Genomic DNA, 26406 nt, shown 5'->3' with positions numbered 1-26406 from the left:
TTTTTAGCAGAGACGGGGTTTCACCGTGTTGACCAGGATGGTCTCGATCTCTTGACCTCGTGATCCACCTGCCTCGGCCTCCCAAAGTGCTGGGATTACAGGCGTGAGCCACCGCGCCCGGCGAATACTTGGATTTTAAAAAAAGGTCACAAATGTGTTCTCTTCACAGGTCTTATGTCCTCCCTAAAACAAAACCTATATTAAGAATGTACCCATGATTAATCTATATCTATGCCACTATAACCATTTCACCAAAGCATCTTAACAATACCTTAATACAATTAATATCTAAGATGAAATTGATATGTTACATTAGAGTTTACCAATTGTTTTCTTCCTAGTTCATTTTACGAAATTTCCTCATCAGCCTTTAAAAAATAAAGCTGTGATGTTGGAGGTATTAGTTCTCATGGCTTTTCATACATACATAGGTATAGACATGGAGACGTGTATGGGTGCATGCATATATATATGTATATCCACGTATATCTACGCTTACAAGTATCTGTCATATGTGTAACATATAAACATGTGAATGTGCGTGTATATATCCACATCCACACCCACACATCTGTTTCCTGCGTTTGTCTACGGAAAAGACCCAGAAGCTATGACCTGCCAGCAGAAGGGAGCGCCTCTAGCACCCAGATCCTGGTTTCTAAATTCCCCGCCATTCTCCAACAAAAGGAATAGCGTGCTTTGGAGGAACAGCTGACTCCAGGTCTGGGGCCAAGAAAAGTACAAGATGAGCCTGGGGCATCTCCTTGTGCCATAAAGTAAAGAAAGTGCTCTAAGCATGAGGGACTGTAATCTCTTTATTACAGAGACATGGCAAAGGACAAACAGCGAGCTCCAAGGGTCTCCTGCTGACTCAATCTGTGATAGTTTGACCAGAATAAATCATGACAATAAAGGATATAATCACTGATTAAAATAATAATCTATGGTCTAGGCACAGTGGCTCACCCCTGCAATCCCAGCATTTTGGGAAGCTGAGGCAGGAGGATCATTTGAAGTCAGGAGTTTGAGACCAGCCTGGCCAACACAGCGAAACCCTGTCTCTACTAAAAAAATACAAAAATTAGCCAGCTATAGTGGCACGCCTGTAATCCCAGCTATTCAAAAGGCAGGGGCAGGAGAATTGCTTGAACCTGGGAGGTGGAGGTTACAGTGAGCCGAGATTGCACCACCGCACTCCAGGGTGGGTGACAGAATGAAACCTTTCTCAAAAATAATACTAATAATCTACAAATTCCCACTGATATACATACATACATACATACATACATACATATGAATAATTAAACAAATGAATAATTAAATGGGAGTAAAGGAAAATGGTCTCACCGTAGATGTTAGCTAATAAACGCAGAAGGAACAACGGAATTAGAAAGTCACCATTTAGCAACTGTCATTATGACTGTTTTTCAGGCAAGAGTCATTAATGGATGCTGGAACTAGCGGGCGAAATTGTGAACAATAACAGGATAGTGACATGGTTTCAAAGCATCTTCCCACATGAGACTTATTTGAGAAAAAAAACATGCAGCCAATTTACAGTGGGGAAACCTTACTCAAGGGATCCATCAACATCATGAGTAGGACACACAGACGCTGTAGGACTCCTGATGTAACGCAGCATAAAACGTGCCGCCACCTCCAATGGGCTCCCGCTAAAATTGTCTGCTGGATCCCAAGGAGAGGCAACAGCAGACGTGTCCAAACCTGGGAGCCTTCTATAGAAGAGCAGCCTCCTTCCTAAGTGTCAATGCTGTCAAGCCAGACAGAGCAGGCTAAAGAGACAAGGCAGGGGACTATAGCACATGGTCTGGGATTTCCTTCTGCTCATAAAGCACATTATAGAAATAACCAGGAATATCTGATGAAGATCTAGGAATGAGACCGGCGAATAGCATGCATGTCAGTTTCCTGACTGTGATCATTACACTGTGTTTCTGGTAAGGTGCTTTCAGCAAATATACATCAAAGTATTTAGGGACAAAATGACAGCAAACCTGCAAAAGGTTCTGAAAAAATTCCTACACACACACATACAGAGAGAGAAAGGGTGCAGGGAAAGAAAGTGCACATGCAGGACTGTGTGGGAGACAGCACGCGTGGGCAGGTTAGTCTTTGGCGAATATGGGTGAAGGGCACAAAGGCATTCTTTGTGCTATTCTTGCAACTTTTCAGTAACTCTGAAATTATCTCAAAACAAAAGTTAAAATAAAACAATCTAGGAAAAAGTATAGATTGTAAGTCTACTGGCTGGCTCACACCATTTCGTCACTGAGGAGGACAGGCTTCTTGCTTATGTTGGAAGGCTATAGATGTTTCTATGTGTCAAGTGTAAGTGAAGTCACTTTTCAGCTGTGAAAACAGTTGTCACAGATGAAGTGATACTGGTTAAACTTCCAGTTCTTGCTGGCATGTCATTCAGGAAACTGAGTCTACCCACTTCAGCTCTCTCAAGAATAAGCACCTTCCTCAGTGGGACAAGCATTTTTGAAGGTATGAAAGCTACCGCTTTCTCTAAAGGACTTGGGGACACAGCTACTGTCCCCTAGCAATGGCAGGGCGGGGACTTCTTCCCCAGACAGCTCCCGACTTCCCCCCACCCCACCCCATCCTGAGCTTCTCTGTCTGGGCACCCACCCGGCACCCTCCTCTTCACTCCTGTGTCTAATCTGTGCCAATTCGTGCCTCCTTTCCCTTGCAGCCCTTCTCAGATCTGCTGCCAGAGCTCTCACAGGAGACTGGCATTGTTACATCAGGAGTATAGTTTCCTCATTGAAGTTTTCAGCTTTTTTCCACTGCCATCCACCCTCCAGTTTTCAGCCCACATAAATGTTTACAAAGTACACTGACTCTTGCTCAGCACTCATGTTTTACAGTGAGTAAAGAAGCCACGAGAGAACAAAAGCTTTGGCTGTGATCAGAGTCTGCACAGAGCTAAGACTGGAACCCAACCCTCTCTGTTAGACCACACTGCTGCAAAACCAGCCATGGGGCTGGCAACCCGTGCTGCTGACCGTCCCTTACCTCCTGAGCACTGCGGGAAAGCGATATTGTTAACCTACTTTTTATCCCCACCAAAAAAAGCAGCCTCTGTGAAAACAGTCCCTGAAATGAACTCCTATGTGTGAAATTCGAGATCTTCGGGTTGCCTGGCTGGGCAGCCGTGGATTGGTCGCAGCATGGGCACTCTCTCCTCTGCCAATGAGCATCACTGCACAGGCGTTTAGAGGAGGCTCCACGCCGGGTGAGTTTCCACCAACACCGGCCCACGCACCACATCTCACATGAACTCGTTTCTATCAAGTCTGTAGCATAAGGACGCCGACGTGGACACTACCATCTGACGCCCGGGACTGCATCGATCTGTGTGTGTGTGTCTTTGCATCTTAGTCATAATAACACTAAGTGGGGGAATCGACACAGAAATAAATGGGAAAAAAAAAAAAACCACAGGAAAAAAGGTCTAATTCTGGGGAGGAAACATCAACAAAACATTTTCTATGATGAAAAATGAAAAACTTTCAATAGTGAAAGTTTTGGGTATGTAGCTACGAGTTTTAACTGTCTTTTCTGCTTTCATGAATAAGAAGTTTTAGTGAGGCAGCCAAACAAAGAGCACCGCGTGCTCAAAGTCCAGGGCTCCCACACCCCAAAGGTGCTCTTTTGGTTTCTGTGTCACGAGGCTCACTGGCCACCATCTCTAGGGCATTCAGATGGCCCCACAAAGTCTTCCATCTGTAAAGAAGTCAAGAACATTCCAAAGGAAACATTTACCACCATTTCAAAGGTAGCTCACAGGGGGAAAGAGATTTCTTGGAAATTCTAAAACAAGTTATTTTCCAGGTACTTTAAAAAAAAGCAACGTACTCTATGGGATTGTGTATTTAATTTCCTTGCAAACAGGCATACAGAGGAACTCAGACAAGGAGGCAAGCCAATCTGATGTGGACAGCTGGGTAGAAAGTGGTGCTGGGCTCCCTGCTTTATTGCATCTCCCAGAAAGAAAGACCGAGGCGAGAAGCAAAGCGAAGACTCACAGACTGGGCAGTGAGGGAAAAGGGGGTGGGCCGAAAACAGCTGCTGTCAGCAAGACAGGAGGAATTCTGATAGAGGAGCCAGCAGTCCGCTTTTCAGAGGAATATCACCACGCGGGTCCCCTGTGGAGTGCAGCCCCTGGAAAACACCCTACCTCCAACACTGCCACCTCCTGGCCGTTGCGAAGCAGCCGGAACGTCAGAGGATGTTTTGAATCCAAACCTGGGATAACCTCGCAGCCACGGAGGGGGATAGACACAATGTGGGTCTTCAAGTCGGTCCTGTCCTTGTGGAAGATGAGCTTGTTATCCTTCACTCGGCACCAGCGCTCCCGCCAGCGGCTGTTGGAGAGCACGTTCAGATAGCCTGCAGGGAGACAAGGCCACACGTCAGCCGCCTCCGTCTAAGGCTGCACTAAGGAGGCCCAGGGAAGGGACCGTGGACAAAACAAATCTCTCACACGATCGAACAGGCCTGAAATGCAAATTCACATAAACTAGGAGAACCATGGCTACAGCATCGCAAGTTTTGGGGGCTTTCATCACACAACACAGACCATGTCTGGAAGCCCCTAATCTAACATGTACAAAGAACCAGTTACCAGGCGTCTAGAAGTGTTGATGTGGGACTGTGGAATTCACCTACAGCATATGATAAGTTAGCAGGCCAGTGGGTTTTGGATGGCCAGAAGGAAATGGGGGCACAACAGCTGTCTTCAAACTGGAAAAGGATTTCGTTTATTTTAAGGAGCTGTCAATGATACAAGTAGGATAAGAGTCATAGGCAGGCAGATTTGGACTCAACGTGAGGAAACAAAAACTATCATAAATGAAAACTTTCTAAGAAATAGGAGGCCCTGGGAGGCGCTAAGCTCCCAGTGCTGGAAGCAGGCCAGCTGGTAGAGATTCCCACCCAAGGCCGAGGACGCACCTGCCACCTTTCTGCTCCTGCAACTGCAAAGTGACTGGTGAGGCTGCCCAGGAGAAATCTAGACCCCAGGTCTGAATGCACATGACATTTCATGATCTGTGTCTCTGATATGGCACAATATCTTCAGTACACCACAGATCGACGAGTGGCAGAATTACAGGAAAAATTATTCTCCTCATTAAAATAAAATCCTCCTCAAATACAGGAAATGGACAAGTTTCACTTGTTACCAACATAAAATGCATTCTTCTAGAAATAACGACACATGAAAAAAGATTATCAGGGTGGCTGCACCTTCCAACCACACCATAATGCTAGTAAATTACTGCCCCACCTTTAAGATTTAGAAAGTGAGTTAAACAGCATATAAAATATTAGTAATGGGAGAAAAAGAGATACACGATCCCTGGCTGAAGTCACTCAGTACTCCTTCGGTTTGCACATGCACACACACATATACTCCTGCCCTAAAAATATTAATAAGTAAAACAAAATACATCCTTTCCAATTCTGATTTTTCAAATTCCTTTTCCAGCCAATAGTACAGGTATCGATCGACTTACCACCTATGCAACTTATGACCATTCGACTTTACGACCACAATCGCTAGCCACAACTGCCCTGCGTCTGGCAGCGCAAATGTTGCCCAGCTGGGCGTACGACAGTGCGGACCAGCTTCCGGCAGCACTACCATCTCCGCGTGCACCATTTCAACTGTACATATAGCCTACTCAACTTACGACCAAATCATGTTACGACCGGTCCGCGGTCCCGACTGTGGTCGTAAGTCGAGCACTAGCTGTAGTCCCAGCTACTTAGGAGGCTGGGCGGGAAGATCACCTGAGGCCAGGAGTTCAAGGTCAGCCTGGGCAACAGTGAGATCCTGTTGCTAAAAACATTAATAAAAATGCCTTTCCAAAAGGGTTTTGGAGGATGTTTCTTACTTCTTTTATGTTCTCAGTCTCACACACCTTATTAGCAATGGATAAATGCTACAAAGACAAAAAAAAAAAAAAAAAAGAGAGAGAGAGGTATGTTCAGGACCCAGAATGATGCTTTATTACTTATAAATACTGGCTCAATGGCTTACTAGGTACAAAGTCTAAATTTTCATTGGCTGAATGTGACGTCATTTCTACCAGCACACGCTGAAGAGAAATGCACACTGCTTCTCCCGAACTAAAACTTTCATCCAGGGTGTGGGCTGCTGTACTTAGGAGTGACGGAGAAAGAGGCCGGGCTGAGGCTCCGAGGCCGGTGCTATGGCCGCCCTCTTGTGTTCAGAGAGCGAGCTACGCTCATCCAAGCTCCTTGTACTTCAGAGACTTAGGAGGGATGGAGGGAGGCGAAGACGCTCCAGAATCAAAGTTGGCAAGAGTCTCAGAGGCTTTAAGGAGGAAGGTACCTCCCAGATACTGTGAAGTATCTTGTCCAAGACCAGACCACACAGCAAAGCCAGATCTCACCCTTGTGAGTTAAAATGGCAGATAAAGAGCTGTTAACGTGGATACAACTGGGGCCCTACACCATCATTTTTGTTCTGTAAAATGGTATTTATAAATGATGTGGTTCCAATACATTTATTCTTTAACAAGAAAAAAGAAAGCTCTACTTAAAAAGAGAGTCAACTATCATGTCTGAGCAACCAGTAACAGCGCTGGGAACCTCGTGCTCACCATGGATCTGATACTGTCTAGAGAAACCACTCGCGCTGAAAGCCAACATTTTTCCATTTTCAGACTTTCACGCAACGATGGCCAACCGTATCAATCCTAAGTATGTCTGGAGCATGAGTTGACAAACATGGTGGTGTATCCAAAAGGAAAAGGAAGGCAAGGCCTCCTCTCAAATAACTTCCCGTACTGAGGTGCATAGGTTAACATGGCCAAAAACGTTTTCTGAAAGGAAGCGGTAAGCACAGGGAAGAGAAATGGCCCGTGCTCTGGAGCAGTCAGGACTCAGTAACCCTTCACGGAGCCCAAGATTTGAAACGCCAGTGACCCAATGACAGACGCCTACAGTGCCGTGGGGCAGCAATTCCCAACCACAGAGGACCCAGTCCCAAAGAGGGACATGGATTCTCGTGGTGTCTTCTTCCCTGGCAGAATCTGGCCCAAAGCCCCCAGATGCTAGGAATTTCTTGACATTTCAGCCACAAAAGGGATGATTATATTGGACAGATTCACATTTTATATAGAGCATGATTTTTAACACCTTTTCCCCCCAAAAATCCCCCAGGCTTAACAGACCTGTTCACATCAGCAGGGCTCCACAGTCACTTGTCCATGTTCAGCAACGGCCCCTAGCCCATCCAGTCCCCGTCCCCATCTCTCAAAACAGAGAGGCATTTTGGGCATTTACCTGGGTAGGGAACATGAACAGTCCATGCAGGAAATGGCAGACCACCTCATCTAAGGTGTCTAGAGTCAGAGTGTCTTCTGCACCTCCCAGTATTCTCCCAATCGGGAGAATGCTGACCAGGACCCCAAGTCATCCCCGGGAACACATTTACGCTGGAGCAACGTCCACCACCAGGTGGGGCCAGAGAGCAGCCAGGACCGGCCAGCTTGGATCCTGCAGCACGCGTTGCAGGCGAGAGCTTCCCGGCTCACCAGGGTGTCTCAAGAAACTACTTACCAAGGCAGGTCCTGATACATCTGATTTTATTTTTGAATCCCACTTATGATATTATGGTACGGTGTTACTGAATTTTAAATTCGGGTGTTGTTTAAAGTTTTCAGCTATTTCTGCTGCAAATTCCAAAGAAAGAGTGCAGTTTCTTGCAACACTGTGGCAAGAGTGCATGAGGAGATTTCACTAGAAATATAAAACTAACTTTACAGACAAACAAGCAAAAAATACAGGCGGAGGCGGACCATATATAAAGCCTCCCCGGTCAGCTGTTCCGGATATGGGGCGTCGCAGGTCTTGGTGCCAGGTGGCTCTCAAATTCCGTCAGCTGCAGAGGATCAGGCAGGCAAAGCCTGCTGGAAGCGTGGCCAAGTTTCCATTTATTTATTCTCTTTAGGAAGGGAAATGATAGTGCCTGCCTGCCCGAGGGGCTCCTGCGCTTTGGTTGCATGTGGTTGCATGAAAAGTGTGGTTCAACACTTTTCAGAGGCATTATATCCCAAGGTAACTGTTTGTTTTATCTTAGCAAGTATCTGTTCATGATCAGCTGAGAGGAGACGGGCCTGCAAGAGGGGCATCAAGAAGCAGCATTCGCAGAAACCACATGTCAGGAGACTGCTGGCAGCATCACGGGCCTGCCAAAGCCAGAAGCCTCCTTTCCACTCTTCGCAAAGTGTCCTCTACGAGGCTGGGGCAGAGGAGCTGGTACACCAAAGCCCTGTCACAGTGACTCTTGGACTAAGAATGCCTTCCTGCCCTTTCATCAGACATCGTCTGATTTCTTTTTGTGAGGTGGGGCCTTGCTATGTTGCTGAGGCTGGTCTTGAACTGGCATCAAGCGATCCTCTCTCCTCGGCCTCCCGAGTAGCGGGGACTCCAGGTGCATGCTATGTGGAGGTGGATTATGACACCAACTGAGACCTACATAACTTTTCTGAATGTCTACTAAAAACTCCTGCCATTGAAAGCTTCATAACGTCATAGAACATTGCAGCTGGAAGGGACCTGGGAATGCCTGGTAAGTTCCTCAGAGCCAGCTCAGGCTCCCCAGGCTCCATGAAGCCCTCCGACTTGCAGGCTGGGGCCTTTCCTTTCTCTCAGCCTCTCCGTTTCTCATGATCTATCTGTCCAACATTACATGTACAGTGTCTCGGATACGTCTGGTACGCTTAGAGGAATTTCTACAAAACACGTCAGGGGAACACATGGGTAATAACAGTGACCGTTTATCCATCATAAATTAGGGGCTGGGCACTAAGCTCAGTGTTTCATGTATTTTACCCTCAGTTTTTATGAAAACCAAGGAATTTAAGTACTGAGCCTATTTCACAGATGGAGGAGCCCAGGGTTCCCAGAGGTTAAGCAATTTGCTTAAAGGAATGCATGCATTCAGCAAGTATTCACTGAGCTGGCGTCATCTGCCAAGCTCTGCACGCTGTGGTGAACACAGGCAGGGAGCCAGTCAGAGCCTGTTCTTAAGCCAGTCATGGAGAAGGTAGAAACATGAGGTGGGGACAGGATTTTAGAGACCCCGAATTGGGCAATAAATGAGACACTTTGGTTTTAGTCAACACAGAATGTGATACAATTAGTCTAACATTTCAAAAGTTCCATCTGGTGGCCTGGCGGGGACGCCAAACAGAACGAGGTGAGCCAGTCAGAAGGCACCACATTCCCAACAGGCGAAATAGGGATGGGGAGCAGAGAAGACGGAAATGCATTTCCTGGTAACAGCAGCTTAATTCATAAAGTGACAGTCGCTCAGGACTTGTTTCGTCAGGGGTCTGTGCGCCTGTCTCAGATCGTATTACCTACGTGGCTGTGTGCTGGGCTGAGCTGCCCAATGCTGAATGCGTCACTCACTAGGCGTTGCAGGGTTAGGCGGACCCTGGCCAGCCAGGCTGCCATCCTCACCGCCCTCTCCTGAAGCCAGGAAGCACGTGCAGAGAGCCTTCCCTCCCCTGCCTCCACAAGCAAGGCCCTCACAGCAGCTCTGTCCTGCATTTAGGGGCCCGGCTGACACAGCTGCACAGTGCGGAGGGGCTGGGATTTGAACTCTGCTTTCAGTGGCTCCTGGGAGCTCTGTCCTGTGGGCTCAGCAACACTGCCCTTCCGGCCAGTCTAGCCCAGCCCTTCATCCCCCTGGAGCAGAGAAGCAGCTGCGGAGACTCAACTTGGCAGGCTCAGTCTCTCGGGCCTTTGTCCAGCAACTTTTTCTGCCTGAAACTTTGCAGCTGTACTAAAATTACTGAAAATGGTCACTGTTGCCCCTTTATTTTTCTAAAAGCTCCTCCCCTTTCCCCTTTCCCCTGCAAAGAACTAGATGACAGCTTTCAAATCTTGTAGATAGATGATGTTCCGTTAACACTGAGGCGAAAGTTGTCCACTAAGCAGTTTGATAGGAATCCACACGTGTCTAATTAGATGCTATGGATGCAGTACTCCTGCTCCCTGAGTGACCAACAGTGCTTCCAAGAAAGTGCCCAAGAAGAGGGTTTACCGCAGCGTCTCAGCACCAGCACAAACGCAGTTAGCAGGAGCCACGGCAGTGTTCAGTTCTTTGGGGGATGGGATAGGGAGGCCAGTGGGACAGGGAACCCACAGAGTTGGGCCGGAGGCTGTCTCTGCTCTCAGCTCGCTGTGTGGCTCCGAGCAAGCCACGCACCCTCTCTGAGCTTCAGTGCTCTCCTTTGTAAATGGAGGGGTTTGGGTCAAGGTCTCTCAATTGCCTTTCATAGAAATGTTAAATTGATTTTCAAGGAAGAATTTCTATTTCCTCCACCGAGGTAGAGCATTTAAAAAACAAACACAAAAGAGTAGTTCCCTTCTTGTTGGCCAATTCCCTCTTCTATTTCTCATCCCTCTCTCTCAAGGGTTGATGTGAGACAGTCCCGCCTTACCATGTGCTCCAAGAAAGGCAGAGGTCAGCGGGGACCAGCACTGGGGCATCATCAGGTTCACTTTCCCCATTCTGTGCTACAGCTGTGCTTCAGCTGACAGCATTTCAGCAAGGTGGCTGCCTTTCAGCTCTCGCCTCGTAGAGGGAGGAAAGATGGGGTAGTGGAAAACCATCAGCACCAACTGGCCTGCATCTGTGACTCAACTGCCATTTGACCCAGTTCAGGGAGCTTGGAGTGCACCAGGCTCCTCAGTCACGGGTCCCTTATGGTGATGGCCATCCCTCCTAAGTCAGCCCCACAGCGGCTGTTTCAACAGAACACCTCTTGAGATTCCTTCAACCAGGAGGCCTTCACTGCTGTCTGCCCAACTTCATGGTGTCCACCAGAAATCGGTATGATGCTGCCTCCCAGATCACACTGTGAAAGCCACAGAGGAGCCCAGGCTTAGCCTGTCTTCCTTCCCAGACAGCGCACACCTTCTCGCCTACAGGCTCCTCTCATCTGCCCTGCCATCAAGCCCTCCTCCTGACCACCTTGGCCCTCCTCTATCATCCTTGCCACATGAGCTCACACCACTGGGACGTGAACTCTGTGGAATAAACTGATCTCAGTGTATATTGCCCAATTTAGGCACTATTGGGCAGGAACTCAATGAGGTATCTTTTGCATCCCAAAATAAAATCCAATACCTCGGACATAATGGATGCTCAATAAGGGGTGGGGGTAACTAGAATTACTAATCAAATAGAAGGAATGATGGGTTCACCTTGTGCGAAGCTGAATGTGCAGCAGTAGTACACAAGGAAAATTCCAGCACATTCCTAATTTTTCAAAAAGGCAGCTAAGTTTCCCCCCTAGGAAGAGCTGCATGGTGCTTCTGAACTTGACCGCCTAGAAAGCATTCTGGATGTAAACTCACCCATGTCTCCATGGAGGCCACCCCACAGTGCTGGGTCCCCCAGCCCACTGAGGTTCCTATCATCCTCTCATTGCCTCATTTTCCCTCCTATCGCCAACCAGACCCAGTTATTACAAACATCTCTCAGTGGTAACTGCTCTTGTTCATATCTTTTGTTACCAGACTGGAAGCCATGGGAGGCCAGGGCTATTGTGGTCACCAAATGGTGCCGCTCAAGAGGACTTCCTGGATGAAAGACTGATCAGGGAGACAGTCAGTGTGTTAGACCAGATTTGAAACTGAGGTTTGAGAAATATAAATGGTTTAGTTTGGATATTTCTCCCTTCTAAATCTCATGTTGAAATGTGGTCCCCAGCGTGGGAGGCGGGCCTGGTGGGTGGTGCCTGCGGGAGCGGGTCCCTCATCGATGGCCTGCAGCCTTCCCTGTAGTAGTGAGTGAGTTCTCACATGAGTAGTTCCTGCGAGATCTGATGGTTAAAGGACCCTGGCACCTGCTCCCCTCTCTCCTGCTCCTCTCTCTCTCCTGCCATGTGACATACCAGCTCCCCCTCTGTCCCTGCCAGGAGTAAAAGCTTCCTGAGGCCTCATCACAAGCTGAGCAGATGCTGGCACCGTGCTTACATAGCCTGCAGAACCGTGAGCCAAAGAAACCTCTCTCTGCAAATTAGCCTCATTCCTTTGCAAAGGCATTCCTTTGCAGCAACATGAAAGTGACTAGCACAGTAATATAGAGAGCTGAGTTTTATCACTGTGCCAAAGGGAAAGACCTGACCTTAATTCTAGAAAGTTCTTCTCATACTCCTTTGTTTACCAACAGCCCCCGCATATGCTCACCTTTCAAAACACTTCCAAGGGATTTGGGAGAACTTCAGAAGATCAAAGGGAATTTTTTTTTCCTTAAAAGAACCTTAGAGATCATCTCAAACTCCTGCAAAGTATCGTATGAATAAGAGGTAAAAATGTAAACATTTAATACATTTCCCCAATGTGAATGAGTCCAAGTCCAATGCAAAACAGCTTGAATTAAGGAGCCTTGGATGAACGTGGTACAGACTGCACCGTGGGAAAAAGTAACCCCCACGTGGGTGGGCACCGCTCCTCTCGGGCAGGCGAGCCTTACCGCACGTGGGAACATCTTCCTCAGCTGAGGAGGTCTGCTCGTCTGTGGATGGCTTTTTCTTCCCCAGACTGATGATCTTGGTGATTTTTTTCCCAGTGACTTTCGACACAGTGCCCTTGGCCTCTGATTTGGAACTTTTCTTCCTCTTCACTGTCAAGAACAACAACAACAAAAGCATGTTTTAATTGTAGATATTAATTGAAAAACAAAAACATAAATCACAACCCACCTCTTCTTTCCCTAGAAAGATTTTTTCTTTTTTTAAAGACAGGGTCTCGCTCTGGCTCCCATGCTGGAGTGCAGTGTTGTGATCACAGCTCACTGCGGCCTTGAACTCCTAGGCACAACGGATCCTCCCACCTCAGCCTCTGGAGTAGCTGGGACCACAGGTGCATGCCACTACACCTGGTTAATTTTTTTTACTTTTTGTAGAAAAGGGGTTTTGCCATATTGTCCAGGCTGGTCTCAAACTCCTGGGATCCACTGGTCCACCCACCTTGGCCTCCCAAAGTGCTGGGATTACAGGTATGAGCCCCCATACCTAGCCTTTCCCTCGACTTTTAGTTAATCAGCACTTGCTATATGCTGGCTGTTGGTCTAGATGCTGGGATTCCAGCAGAACACAGGGCTGCTCATAGGAAGCTTGTGACAAGGACCACATGGAGGTTCTCATCACCCCACCGTCTCCCACCACAGAGGCCCAGGATCAGTTGCCAGCTGGCACTCTGTATCTGCCCCATCCTGTCGCTGGCATCTCTCTCCATCCCCGCAGGCTCTGTCTGTGACCGCCCACAGAATTACAGGGACACATCAGGCACCAAATCAGAATGTGCATGTGAGAAAGTGCCAGAACCAAATGACAAGACCCTCTGGGCCAGAGAGCAGCCCTCGGAGAAGGTGGGCTGTCTGCCCATCTCATCTCCCCAGGGCCATTATGTGCCTGGGACTGGAACTGAGGGAGGCCAGCGAGGCGCTCAGGACACAGGTGCTTAGGACACAACTACACTGCAGGTTACATTGGAGATGAGGGGACATGCAGACACTCGGAACACAGCTGCACTGTGGGGCTCACAGAGTTGTGGGGACAGAGAGATGCTCAGTGTCATGGCCTAAACCCCACTGCCCAGACCCTTTCCCCTTCATCTCCAATGTGAATCCCTCAACCTGCTGTCTGCAAGCCTTTGGAGCTCACAGGCCCTTTCAGAAGGTGATGAAAGTCAAGGACTCCCTCCCACCCCCGCCCCATGGACAAATGAACACCTGCACATATCACACGGAAGAAGTGCAGAGGCAGAGAGGCCAGGGACACAGGAGGACACGCCCTGGCCTAACTCCTAAACCCTTCCTCTATACATGCACACACTCACACGTGCAGTCTCCTTATCCTCTCTGACGGGGGTGGGAAGTCGTCCTTCTACCTCCACCCTGCTGCCCCCACCACAGCCAAACGCATGAGGGCGGCAGAACACACCCCCGGGTCTCCTGCCTCGTGCCTTGCCCTCCCACGCTCCAGCCTCCCGTGAGGTCCTGGGCCTGTAGCATTCGTGTCCTTCTACAAAGCGGCTGCACAAGCACAGCAGGAAGGCCGGGTGAAGGCCGTGGGAGAAGCCACCTTTGAGGAAGACAGCCCTCATAGCACCAACGCTGGTGGCACCCGGGTCTCGGACTCCAGCCTCGAGGACCGTCTAAATACGTGCTGTTTCAGCCGCCCAGTCAGTGGGATTCTGTGATGGCAGCCCAAGCTGACTATTACAACACAGCCCCAGCATTTCTGTGTCATTTTAAACAAATCAGACTTAGGCCTCATGTGATATGAGAAACAAAGAACCCAGGAATGCCGCCCCCATCCCACTTTCCACTCTCCCAACACACACACCCCCTTTTGAAATAAAGCACCGAGCCTCGCTTTCAATCCCTGAGTCTCAGGGCACGGCTTCTCCCAGCCACCATCAGACAGAGAGGCGCACAGCTGGGACGGCTGTATCACTTCAGTGTCACTCCCACCAAACCAAGAGGGACAGCAACAGTGGACGGTCCCTCCCAGCTGTTTCTGAAGACCCGGAGGATGATGTCTCACTGCAGCCTCATTCCGGTGAGCTTTATGAAGAAGGTCCTGTTGGCCAGGACAGCCTGAGTGCCCGGGGCACCCTGAGGAAGGCTGGTGGAGCAAGAGGCATCCCCACAGACAATGACACCCACCGCAGCAAGCCGGCGTTTCAGATGAAAGCCCAATTCGGCCGACAAAGTGCTTGCTAAACTCTGACTAGAAAGAAATGAGATTATAACGAAAACTTGGAATTCCTTGAATACTCCCTGAGTCGTTTTTTACAAAAGCAGAAGTAAGGTAATCCTTGGAAGAAAAAGTCCAAGTATATGGGAACACGAGGATAAAACCGTCAAGAACAACTTGATGCTATGTATCAGAACAAAAGGCAGAGGTGAGCACAGATCACAGAACCGGGAAGAAAAACTAAACACTCAACTTTGAATCCCCTGCAGCTGGAGAGTAGAGAGCTGGAGTGCCCAGGCACATGCTGGCTAGTGAGGTGGGCAGGCTCTGGCACACACCACTGGAGCAGGGCTAATGCGGGCGCTCTCTAAAGCCGCAAGTATCATAAACCCACAGTTTCCCAGTATCCTACGGGAATGGGCATTCAGGCGCTTTATAAAATGTAGGCTACTGGGAGGAGTAGAGGGCCATGAGAATCAATACCATCAGACTATTTATTCAGGGACTTCTACCAACAGACACATTCACAAATGATTGCCTCTTACGGATGTGAAGTGGGGCTGAGGAGTCTCACAGCTCCCATGCAGACGGTCCCAGGACCCCCTCGGCCCGCACTCCTCACACCTGCTGCGGGATCAATAGGATCAGCCACATTGCGTTGGTTTATTAGACAGAAGAAACAGGAGTTCCAGAGTCGTTCCCTGTAGCTTTGACCACATGGAGCCTGGACTGTTTCTTTGTTCAGCTGAGATTCTAACACTAAGAAAAACCTGTATGAGTTCAGGATTTTCTCTACGCAGCCAGCAGAAAAATGTGTCTGAGTTACAACAAGGCTGGGGTAAAAGGAGCTTAACTGAAATCTCTCAGCTGCAAACTGGTCAAGAGTGAGCGGCAAGAATAAAAGCTAAGGAAGAAGGTTAGAATATACTTAAACCTTAACTTTCTCCAGTAACTACTGAGTGTCTACTGTATGCAAAGCACCATGCCAGACAAAAAGGAAATGTGTAAACCAAGGTCACCACCATTTAATTCCAAAGTATAGAAGGTTGCTCTTGCTCAGAGGGAGCAGGAAAATGTTAAATATAGATACTCTGCTTACCAGGACCTCCAGACACACATATTATTCTGCAGAACCTAATAGGTGCTTTGGGAGAAGAAACAGCAAACCAGAACATGGACCGACCAAACCAACGTCTGCTGAGCCTCGACTTCTAAGTAGGAACATTGAGATTGTATGTTATTTTATTTCAGGGCAAAACTTAAAGAGAGCTTTCCTGGTTTTGATTACACATAATGTGTGCCCTGTGGAAGACACAGATAATACTTTCCACTGAAAAACTTCCGATGGATAGAACCGAAATTACACTCAGATAGGACAGACTCGGAAAACCACATATGAAAAAAGTGGCATCGTGACCTCTGAGAGTGAACTCTGTAATGTCACAACAGTCCAGATTATTTGAGCTCCAAGGTTCTTAGTGGGCTGGATGGCTACTTGGCTGAAAGTGATCTCATCACAGAGACAGGAAACATTCGGTTCACCCCATGAGTGGGCAGTTGGGCTCGGGTGGTCAGATTCCTCAGCTGAGCCACCAAGGTCACAGGTTCAGTGAGCACACAGGCCGTCCGGCTTTGCAGAGGGAACACTCCCACCCCACCCGCAAGCCATGCCCTTCACCTCCATCCACACACTGCTAAGGAAATTACAAGTCCAGCCACAGATTGGGAGAATGTATGTACGAAACACATCTGATAAAGGACTTGTATGAGAAAATACAAAGAACTCTCAAAACTCAATAAGCACAAATAATCCAATAAAAATATGAATAAAAGAGTTGAAGAGACATTTCACCAAAGAAGTTATGCTGATGGCACATAAGCACATTAAAAAAATGTTCACCATTGTTAGTTATTAGGGAAATGCAAATTAAAACACAATCGCATACCACTACACCCCTGTTAAAATGGCTACAATAGAAAGAGCAAAACAAAAGTGGGAATACCGAGGCTGTACCAAGCGCCCACTCCCAGCTATTTTACCCAAGGGAAGTGAAAACGTGTCCATGCGAAAACCTGTCTCTGATACACAGAACAGATTTCTAAACAATCGCCCCAAAGTGGGAATGGCTCAAATGTTCTTCAAGCAGTGAATGGACTAACTGCGGTCCATCTACACAATGGAATGCCGTCAGCAGCAGCAAAGAACCAACTGCTGACACCTGCCACAAACACGGATGGCTCTCCAGCGCAGCATGTGGAGTGAGCGAAGCCAGACTCAAAGGTCTGCAAACAAGATGCTTCCACATTACGACATTCTGGTAAAGAACAGGAAACAGATCAGCAGCTGCCAAGGCCCGGGGTAGAGGCCCAGGCAGACGGTATAGAAAAGAGCACAGGAACACGGTGGGGGCTGGCGTTAGAGCCACGCTCCATATCTTGATTGTGGTGATGGTTACGTGCTTGTCAGTGTTGTCAAAGCTCACAGAACACTATGTCAAACAGGGTGAATGTCACTGCATGTAGTTTCTATCTCCATAAAGCTGGGTGCAAAACATAAGGGAGACTTCATTATCTGCACACCCATGTTCACAGCGCCATTATTCACACTAACCAAAAGGCGGAAGCCACCCACGTGTTCATCAACAAAATGCAGTCCGTCTATACAATGGAATATTATTCAGCCTTAAAAAGGAAAGAAATTCTGACACATGCCACATCACAGGTGAACCTTGAACACTTGAAACTAAGTGGAATAAGCACTTATAGAAGAACACGGCCTGTAGGATTCCACTTCAGTGAGGTCCCTGGAGCAGTCAGACTCATGAGACAGGAAGTAGAATGGGGTGCCAGGGACTGGGGGAGGAGGGAATGGGGAGTGAGTGTTTAAAAGAGCTTCACTTTTATAAAATGAAGAGTTCTGAAGACTAGTGGTGATGATGGTACAACATAAATATACTTAACACACTGAGCTGTACACTGAAACATGGTAAATATGGTAAATTTTACATTATGTATTTTTTATATTATGTATAATCTTTAAAAATTTTTAAATGAGGCCAGGCACAGTGGCTCATGCTTGTAATTCCAGCACCTTGGGAGGCCAAGGCGGGTGGATCACCTGAGGTCACGAGTTCGAGACCAGCCTGGCCAAAATGGCGAAACCCCATCTCTACTAAAAATACAAAAATGAGCTGGGCATGGTGGTGCATGCCTATAATCCCAGCTACTCAGGAGGCTGAGACAGAAGAATCATTGGAACCCAGGAGGCAGAGGTTGCAGTAAGCCGAGATCACACCACTGCACTCCAGCCTGGGTGACAGGGCAAGACTCTGTCTCAAAAAACAAACAAACAATTTTTAAATGAAGGCAAAATAAAGACATTTTCAGAAAATCTTTTTTAAGAATCTCAGAAATCTTCAGGTCTGGCCTCCTCATTTTAAAGATGGGGAAACTGAGGCTTATTAAGAGGGAATATTCGCTCAAGATCATATGGCTAAGCAAAGACAGAGCTTGATGAGAAAGTGGGTTTCTTGCTTCATTATCCAAAGTTCTTTTCACTGGACACCAGGTCCCTAAGCAACATGCCGGCTACTCCCCAATGCAAATTTGTCTCCGTGATAGATCAAGTGAAGAAATAACCTGTTGTGAGTCGTAAGTTCAAAACACATGCAGGGCAGAAAAAGACGGAGCAGCCTCGGTCAAAGTCTGGCAGGATGGAAAAAGGAGATCCGCAGGGCTGACGTTACGGGTTTTCCGGGTACTCCCATCAGTATCATCTGCAATGGCGACGAAATCTACACATCGCAATCACCCCGGACATCTTTTGTACGACCAGACTTTGCAAACCTGGCTGTGGTTTTTTTTTTAAGTTTGTGTATTTTTGGCACAGACAGAACTCACCTTGCTCCTTTCCATTGCATGTGGTAATTCCATTTTCCACCACACCCTCCCCATCTGAGCTGGGTCTCTCTGAAGACAGTTTCTGAAAGGATAAAAAGGATGAAGTTATTCTTACGGGGGTCACTTGGACCAAGTGATGTGTGATGGATCAACCAAAAGTTATCTCAAAAGCGAAAGAAAACATGGGCCAAGTTCATAGCAATCCAGAAGTAGTTAGAGCTTAGCCATAACAAAGACAGGCTGGCGAGGTGGCTACAACCGCTTTAAAAACATCCAAAGGAAGAAAAAAAAGGGAAAAACAAAACAAAACAAGAAAAACTCACTGAGGCTATAATTATACTAGCCTATATATATATTGTCTCATGCCTATTTCATTTAAATCACTTCCTGTAAATGATTTTGAAAAAATATTATGATTACAAAAAATATTACTCTCACCAAGCCATACTATCCTTGCAGAAGTAAATATTCCGTAGTCCATTTAATTTCTTCCTGTCATTCACCAATAATTAATTGGGTGAGTGTCAGGCATTTGTTTGTAACAGGTACACTCAGAATGGACACAGGGTGGGGGCAAGGTTACTGTCAAAACCTACAGAGAGGGCTGGGGTACTGTCACTGCCTCCGTCCAAACCTCCGGACTTAATGAGCGTAAGTAGGGTTCCACGTTAGCAGCTGAATGAGGTCCAGTGTTTGCGCTAGACTCCTTCCACTGCCACCCAAGCACCTGTGGGGTCACAGAGGAGGGAGCAGCCTCCAAAGACCGTCCTCAGATCCTGTGCCTTCCACCCCAGGGCCGTGGAGACTGGCCACCTGGACACAGAGGAGATGTGTAGCAGTTCCCAGGCACAAAGGAACACGCCTGTTCAACTTGGAACTCGAGAGGCAATCCCGTAAGAGCTGCCGTGAAAGAATGAGCACCACTTAGTGGGAAGCTGAGTTCCGGTGATATAATGGCCGACACCGGCACCGCTCTGGCTGTCACCCCAGGGACATCCCAGGAATCCAGGGCAACAGGTCCAGCCACGTGCTCACAGTACTGCCTCAGAAGGCAACAGAAGTACGGCGGAATCACCAGTTCTGGCGTGAGTGCGTGGACGAGGAGCTTGGATGCCCTATGATGGGAAATAAAATCGCACCAATCTTTTGGGAAAACAATTTGATTTTCAACATGAATCAAAGTCTTAAAAAAAGAAAAAGAGGTCTTTGGTCTAATAATTCAGCTTCCAGAAATCTATTCTCAAGTAATAGGCAGAGAATCAGCAAAAACTATGCAAAAGATGTCAAGCACCATTTTATTTTAGACGGCCCATAAAAGGACAAAATAGCTAATGCAGGCAGCTATGTAAGTGATAGTAGAGTCATACGAATTTGACATTAAGCTAATGAAAATGTAAAAATGTGTGTGGCTTAAGGTTGTTAAAAACCTGGAAATTTGCTAGTAATACAAAGTTAAGTGAAAAAAAGCAGTATAAGAAATTTTATGCCTAAGATTCTCCAAACCATAAAAGAAACCCATAAACTCAGGGAAAAAAGGAGTTAATATAGCAAGAGCGTTAAGAGGAACTGCACCCTCTATGTGTTGTGGCAATGAATGACTTTTTTCATCCCTTTTATGTTCCTCTATGCTTTCTCAATTTTCTGAAGTGAGCAGATATTGATTTTAAAGTCCGGGGAAAAACAGCCTGTTCCATTCATTATCAGGATGAGGACTGCGATGGTTACTTTTATGTGTCAATATGGGGGGCACTTGGGGATTAGATTAACAATTGAATTAGGGAGCTCTGAGTAAACAGCTTGCCTTCTATAATGTGGGTGGGCCTCATCCAATCAGTTGAGGGCCTCAATGGAACAAAACCACTGGCCTCTCGGAGCCAGTGATTTCTCCTTAAATTCCTGCAGGCTGCAGCCGCACCAACGGCTCTCCTGGGTCTCCTGCTGTGGCCCACACTGCAGATTTCAGACTTGCACGCTCCATAAGCATGTGAACCAATGCCTTATAATAAATCTGCTTCTACATACATACATCCCATTAATTCTGTTCCTCTGGAGAATCCTGACTCACACAAGAACAGACAAAAAAGGATCTCTGTCTCTGCACTGGCAGGGGGCTAGAGAGGGAGGGCTCAGAAAGCCCCTGGGACACAAGCTGCCAGCAGGTTTCATGGCAGGAAGCCAGGGGTCGCCAAGGAAACAACATCAGTCATAGTTAGACAAACACGGTGCAGTCAGAGCGGGGCCTGTGGTGGAACAGTGATGGGCTCTATATATTCCTGGCAAAAAGGGGTGTACAGATGACAGGCCATCCCCGTCCACTGCTATGCTCCTCTGCCTTCCAACAAGCAACAAGAATGCAAAGAAAAGGGAGGCGGAGAACTCTGGAAAGTACATTTATGAAGTGCCTGCTGCATTCCAGAAGTATACAGGCTTGCCTTCAGACTTCAGCTCTGCCATTTAATAGCTATGTGACTTTGAACAAGGCCCTCACAGCTTTAAACCCATTTCTTCATCTGCAGCTGGAAGCAACAAAACTAACTACACAGTCTGTAAAATGACTACCTCAAGCTTAGCACAAAGCAGGCAGTTAAAAGGATGGGAAGCATGATTGCATTTTTTCTTTTCTTTTTTTTTTTTGAGACAGAGTCTTGCTCTGTCGCCCAGGCCAGAGTGCAGTGGCGCAATCTCGGCTCACTGCAACCTCTGCCTCTTGGGTTCAAGTGATTCTCCTGCCTCAGCCTCCCGAGCTGGGACCACAGGTGTGTGCTACCATGACCCACTAATTTTTTTGTATTTTTAGTAGAGATGGGGTTTCACCATGTTGGCCAGGATGGTCTCGATCTCTTAACCTCGTGATCTGCCCACCAGAAATTCTCAGAGAATGTTATCAAACTTTGAAGGAGACCTAAATCCACTGCGAGGTGACTATCCCCAGCAAGAACAACGTCATTACCTTCTCCAGGTCTGCCTTATGCACCGGGGAGCTGGGTGGAGGAAGACATTCTGAGTCCATGGGCCCACTACAGCCACTGTAGGCTTCTTTGATCACCTACAAAAAAGGACAGACACCTTTTGAGTATGCCCAAAGGCAGAGACACTTAAAGGCTTGAACCATGAATTGTATAGACAGAGGCACAGGGCACAGTAGGGAAATTCACAGGCTCAACAGCACCCGGCTCTGAGTTCCAGGGTGCCAGGTACTCCTTTGTTCACTCACCCACACATCCACTCAGCAAGCGTCTGTCAACACTGGTACTGACACAGGGTGTGGAACATGCATCTACATTTCCCGCCAGCATAGAGTTTCATTCCATAGAATTTATACATCGCCGTGAACAATGAAGGTCACCAAAAGAATGACGGCAACATGAGACAACAGTAAGTGCTTCAAAGAATAAAAGATGGTGGGGGGTTACTTTACATCAAGAGACCTGGGGGCCTTACGCACCCACGTTGAAGCGTCCAGCCGTGCGAACAAGTGGCAGGGAAGGGCTCTGGGCAGCAGGAACAGCTGGGGAAAAGTCGCTGTGCTGGATATGAAGAGCTTGCGAACAACCCAGAGTGCAAAGTGGCAGGAGGGGAGAGGGAGGACGTGGTAGGAGATGAGGCGGGGGCAGGTAGGAGCCTTCAGGCCCAGGAGAAGACAGGCCCTGGGGGCATTTCAAGGAGATGAGGGACCAGATTCAAGAGCACTGACTCAAGACCTACCGCCTGGGTTTAACCCCAGCTTCAGCCTTGGACAAATCAATGCACTGCTCTGCACTTCAGCTTCCCCATCTGAAAAGCGCAGGTGCAACACTACCCACCTTCTGAGGATTAACTGCCCTGCGACAGGGCCTGAGGCACAACCAGCCTGCAATCGTTACAAGGCTGCAGAAAGCACTCTAGTTGCTGTGGGAAGAAATGACTACACAGGCACAACAGCGAAGCACAGGGAAACCCATTAGAGGCCATGGCTGTAGCTGTGCAGGTGGCAGCACGGGCTGGAGTGATCCAGGTGAAGACGGAAGGACGGAAAGGGAGTCAGGAGGTGCCCGAGGGAGAATCGCCAGGCCCTGCTGGATTGCACATGGGGTTTAAGGGAAACCGCTGACTCCAAGGTGGCTCCTGGATTCTTAGCAACTGGGTGGTGCTATTTACTCAGAGGAAGACTGGGCAGAGAAATGGGCTGGGTGGAGAGAACCCAGTTTGGAGTCAACAGCAAACTTCCAGTCAGAGCTAGAAATAAACTGGGAGTTGCTGGCAAAAAGATGATTCTCGCCACCTTGGACTAGATGAGTTTACCGGGGAAGACGGCAAGACATAGAACACAGATCAGGGAGAAGGACCCGGAGCCCGGCAGTGTTTAGTAGAGTTGAAGGAGAGAGGCTGGTAAAAGTTGCTGAGCTAGAAGGCACGGGAAAGCAGGCAGAAAACCAGGAGAGTACAGCCCTCAAGGAGAAGAAGAAGAGAGCTCCACGGAGGGAGATGAGCCCAGAGAGAGAGGGAGGAAGAGAGAGCCATGACTCCACAGGGAAGTGGAGGGACTGCAGCGGAATGGGTGGAGGAGGAGTGGTGCAAAGGAAGGCGTTTCCAAAGTGTTCCTTCTCCTGTTGAAGGACACGTCCATTTTAACAGAAGGCAGAGTGAGGATGCGGAGGGAAGAGGGTGGAGGCAGAGAGGCCCAAACATCCCGTCTGATGGAGTCCACCTTCTCAGTAAGAACACCTGTTACCAGCCGTGTGGCCTTGGAGGAAGGTACTCACTCTCTTAGAGCTTCAGGTCCCTCCCTAGCGAGGGAGTGGGTGTCAAGATTGCCTGTCTGGCAGGAATGCCGTTAAACTGAGAAAGTGAGACCCACTATAGAAGACGTCTAAGCCAGCATGCGGCACGTTTCCGTCCAAACCATGGTAGCAACACCATCATCACTGGGAGCACTTTTATGATTTGTGATAAGACCCCCAAAAATGACTGCACAAATCTTCCAGATGCAGGGATTGTGGGCCTGCAGGTCAGGATTCCGTGCACAGGGCATTCTCAGCCATCGCTGCATGCAGTCACCACCCCACTGTTGGAGTAGGTGTTTCTCCAACCCCTACTGAGCTAATCAACATCCAGGCCTGGCTCTGGACACAGAGGGGTGCAGAAAATAAGACAGACAAGGTTCCAGCACTTGTGAAAGTCACAGTCTTAGAACTGAAAGGTTAGCAGGCAAATCTTTCAAAATGTCTTCTACTCTTTTTGGGACTAAGCTGCAATTTCAGTTAAACCCAAGCTGCTTCTGGGCAAGAAAGAAAGAGCAAAGTCCCAGCTATGTGTGTCATAATTTTGCAATTGGGTCTCCACAGACATCCAAATCCCCTTGGCTTGTGCTGGTGCTGGGATTCAATCCAAGGCCTGACAAGAGACCACGATAGTGTTTCCAGCCATTCTGCTGCCCAGCTGTTTCATGAAAAAACAATAGAGTGGTGTCCACAGTGAAGACTACAAAGGAGAAAAAGAAAACGAAAGAAGAGGCCCGGAGAGCTGGCTGTCCTGTATCCTCTGCTAAGGCAGGGTGTGGAAGCAGGACCAAACGGGACCCTCAGTGCAGTGATCTGTGGGTCAGATCTCTCCTGTTTCTCTCACTTTCATGCTAATTGCTTTTTCGGTCTTTACTCCCTCACCTGCCCTAAGGTAATCGTTAAGTCTCCAATCGGCAAGGCAAATTTGTATTTGATTTGCGGACAAGACTCTTTCTTTTCCCTAGAAAAGAAAACTCCTGAGCTTCTATGTCAAACTCCCCTGGGTTTAAACCCCAGGTCGACCACTTGCTGTTTATGTGAAGCTGAGCAATGTATTCTCGGAGCCTTCCTTCCTTCCTCAATGATACGCACAAAATAACACCTCGGGGGGTCGCTGTGAAAACTAAACGATAAAACAAATGCGAAGTATCCAGCCCAGTGTTTCTCCCCAGGCATTAAGGAAGCCTGAGATCTTCCCGCGATTACATTTAATGGTGTTAAATAAAATGTGCTTCAATGACACAAATACAACTGAACTTGACATGCTCTTCATTTTACACTAAAAGGCTGTACTCTATAAAACGCAACCTGCCAAAACCCATGATCTCTGGCAAATGTTTTTATTAAAAAAAAAAAAAGGTTGCCTTCTTTCTTTTCTTTTTCAGTGGGGGAAGACTCTACACACGTCTTTGGCAGCACTACTCCAATTTTTCCCAGCAGCCTCTTGGGTGGGGTGGAGGGGGCTGGCTGTGTGAACGGTGTCTTCCAAAGGAGTTGTGTTTTTTGTTTTTTGTTTTTTTTAATAGCTAAATAGAACTCATCACTCATCTTTCACGATTCAGCTGAGGTCTCCCATCTTTGGGAAGCCTGCTCTGGCCCTTCTGTGTGGTCCATGAAGCAGGGCTCCGGCTCCACACGTGCCCACAGACAGCCACACGCTCCTCTTCAGAGCAGGCCACAGAGGGCTGTGTCTCCCACTAAGATGTGCTCATGCTCATAAGAGGAGTGTTCCCAATGCCTACTTCAAAACAGCCACCAAAAGTTTGATTAAAGGGAAAAAAAATTAGGGACTGAAGAAAGAAATTGGACTTAAGATTTCATGAAGGAAAAAAAAAGAAGGAAAGAGAAAAGCAGAACGAAAGAAACTTAGGCCATCACTAAAATAAGTAGAGCCTGATGACCAAGCTTCCCCAGGCCTTGGCACAGATTTCTAAAATCCTCAAGGGGAAAAGGTTGTGTTGTGTGTTTTTTAAAGGCAAGTAGATAAAAGCCATCTGGCACATACACGCTTCCCCACCCAGCCCTACCCTAACACACACACACCCTGGCTAAGCTCCTGGCAGACTCGCCTGGTCCCTGGAGTGTCCCCATCCCTCCTCTGTTCCTGTCAGGTCCTACTTTCCAGCAGACAGACGATGCTGCCTAGCATCAAAGCCACTCATGGAACCGCCCTTCCAAGAAGCCTTTCCCGGTACACCCACCCATATAATCCCAATGCTTAGAATAGGGAACACAGACAAACAAGCCACGTGTGCCCTCCAATAATTAATTTCTCTCCCAGCTAGAACTCACATTCCCCAGGAGAATAACAGCGCCTCCAACAGTGTTTGGGAGCATCGCATTCAGCCACCCAGGGCAGGCTCAGGACCAACCTGGGGCGCAGCGAGGGGGTTGCTCATGGCATCCCAGCTTCATGGGACTATCTTTCCCCAGACTGGATAATCACTATGTCCAAGGCACAAAGAAAGGCATTGCTAAAAACATCAATCCGCAGACACAAGTCTTTATTTCCACAAATGTTTTCAGCCAGTTGGAGAGATCAGGTTAGTCTCATGTAACTGTCTTTCTACTCCGGATCTCTGTTGATTGCCAACTTGCAGCAGCAGAGTTAAGTCACAAGTAGTAAGTCAAGCATTGATCACTCCAATTCTTTGAACAGCTATAAATGAGGTCTCTAATAATACAATTCTACTTGAAGAGCCATGGCTATGAGAAGTTCAATGTGTATTTAAGAGAACTGGATCCAAATTCAGAATCACGAATCCTCCAAAAAACAAATTGTTATATGTTTTGTGGCATTTTTGTTTGCTTTTAATTTGAGCCCTCAACTCCAGAAACACAATCTCTGCACATTCTTTAAGGAAATCTGACCACTCCGTTTCTGGGAATATTGGCTCCTGTCTTCTGTTTGACCCCTACATAAAGGCTCATGTTTTCAGCATCTGTGTACACACACACACACA

At 47.7% G+C, this 26406-nt stretch overlaps 1 protein-coding gene across 2 annotated transcripts in view; it reads right to left on the bottom strand.

Moving 5' to 3' along the window:
• Positions 1-26406, bottom strand: part of AFAP1 (actin filament associated protein 1) — a 169021-nt gene that overhangs the window by 32030 nt on the left and 110585 nt on the right. For both annotated transcript variants that reach the window (XM_017539084.2, XM_017539086.2), the window contains exons 7-10: positions 21634-21729; positions 18684-18765; positions 12554-12703; positions 4208-4419 (exon numbers count right to left, since the gene is read on the bottom strand). In XM_017539084.2, coding sequence (XP_017394573.1) covers positions 4208-4419; positions 12554-12703; positions 18684-18765; positions 21634-21729 — 540 coding nt within the window. The remainder of the gene's footprint in view (positions 1-4207; positions 4420-12553; positions 12704-18683; positions 18766-21633; positions 21730-26406) is intronic.

The sequence above is a fragment of the Cebus imitator genome, unplaced genomic scaffold (assembly GCF_001604975.1).
Source record: "Cebus imitator isolate Cc_AM_T3 unplaced genomic scaffold, Cebus_imitator-1.0 Scaffold117, whole genome shotgun sequence".
Classification (NCBI taxonomy): Eukaryota; Metazoa; Chordata; class Mammalia; order Primates; family Cebidae; genus Cebus; species Cebus imitator.
The sequence above is the reverse complement of the archived record's forward strand: the minus strand, read 5'-3'. Positions and strand labels throughout refer to the sequence as shown.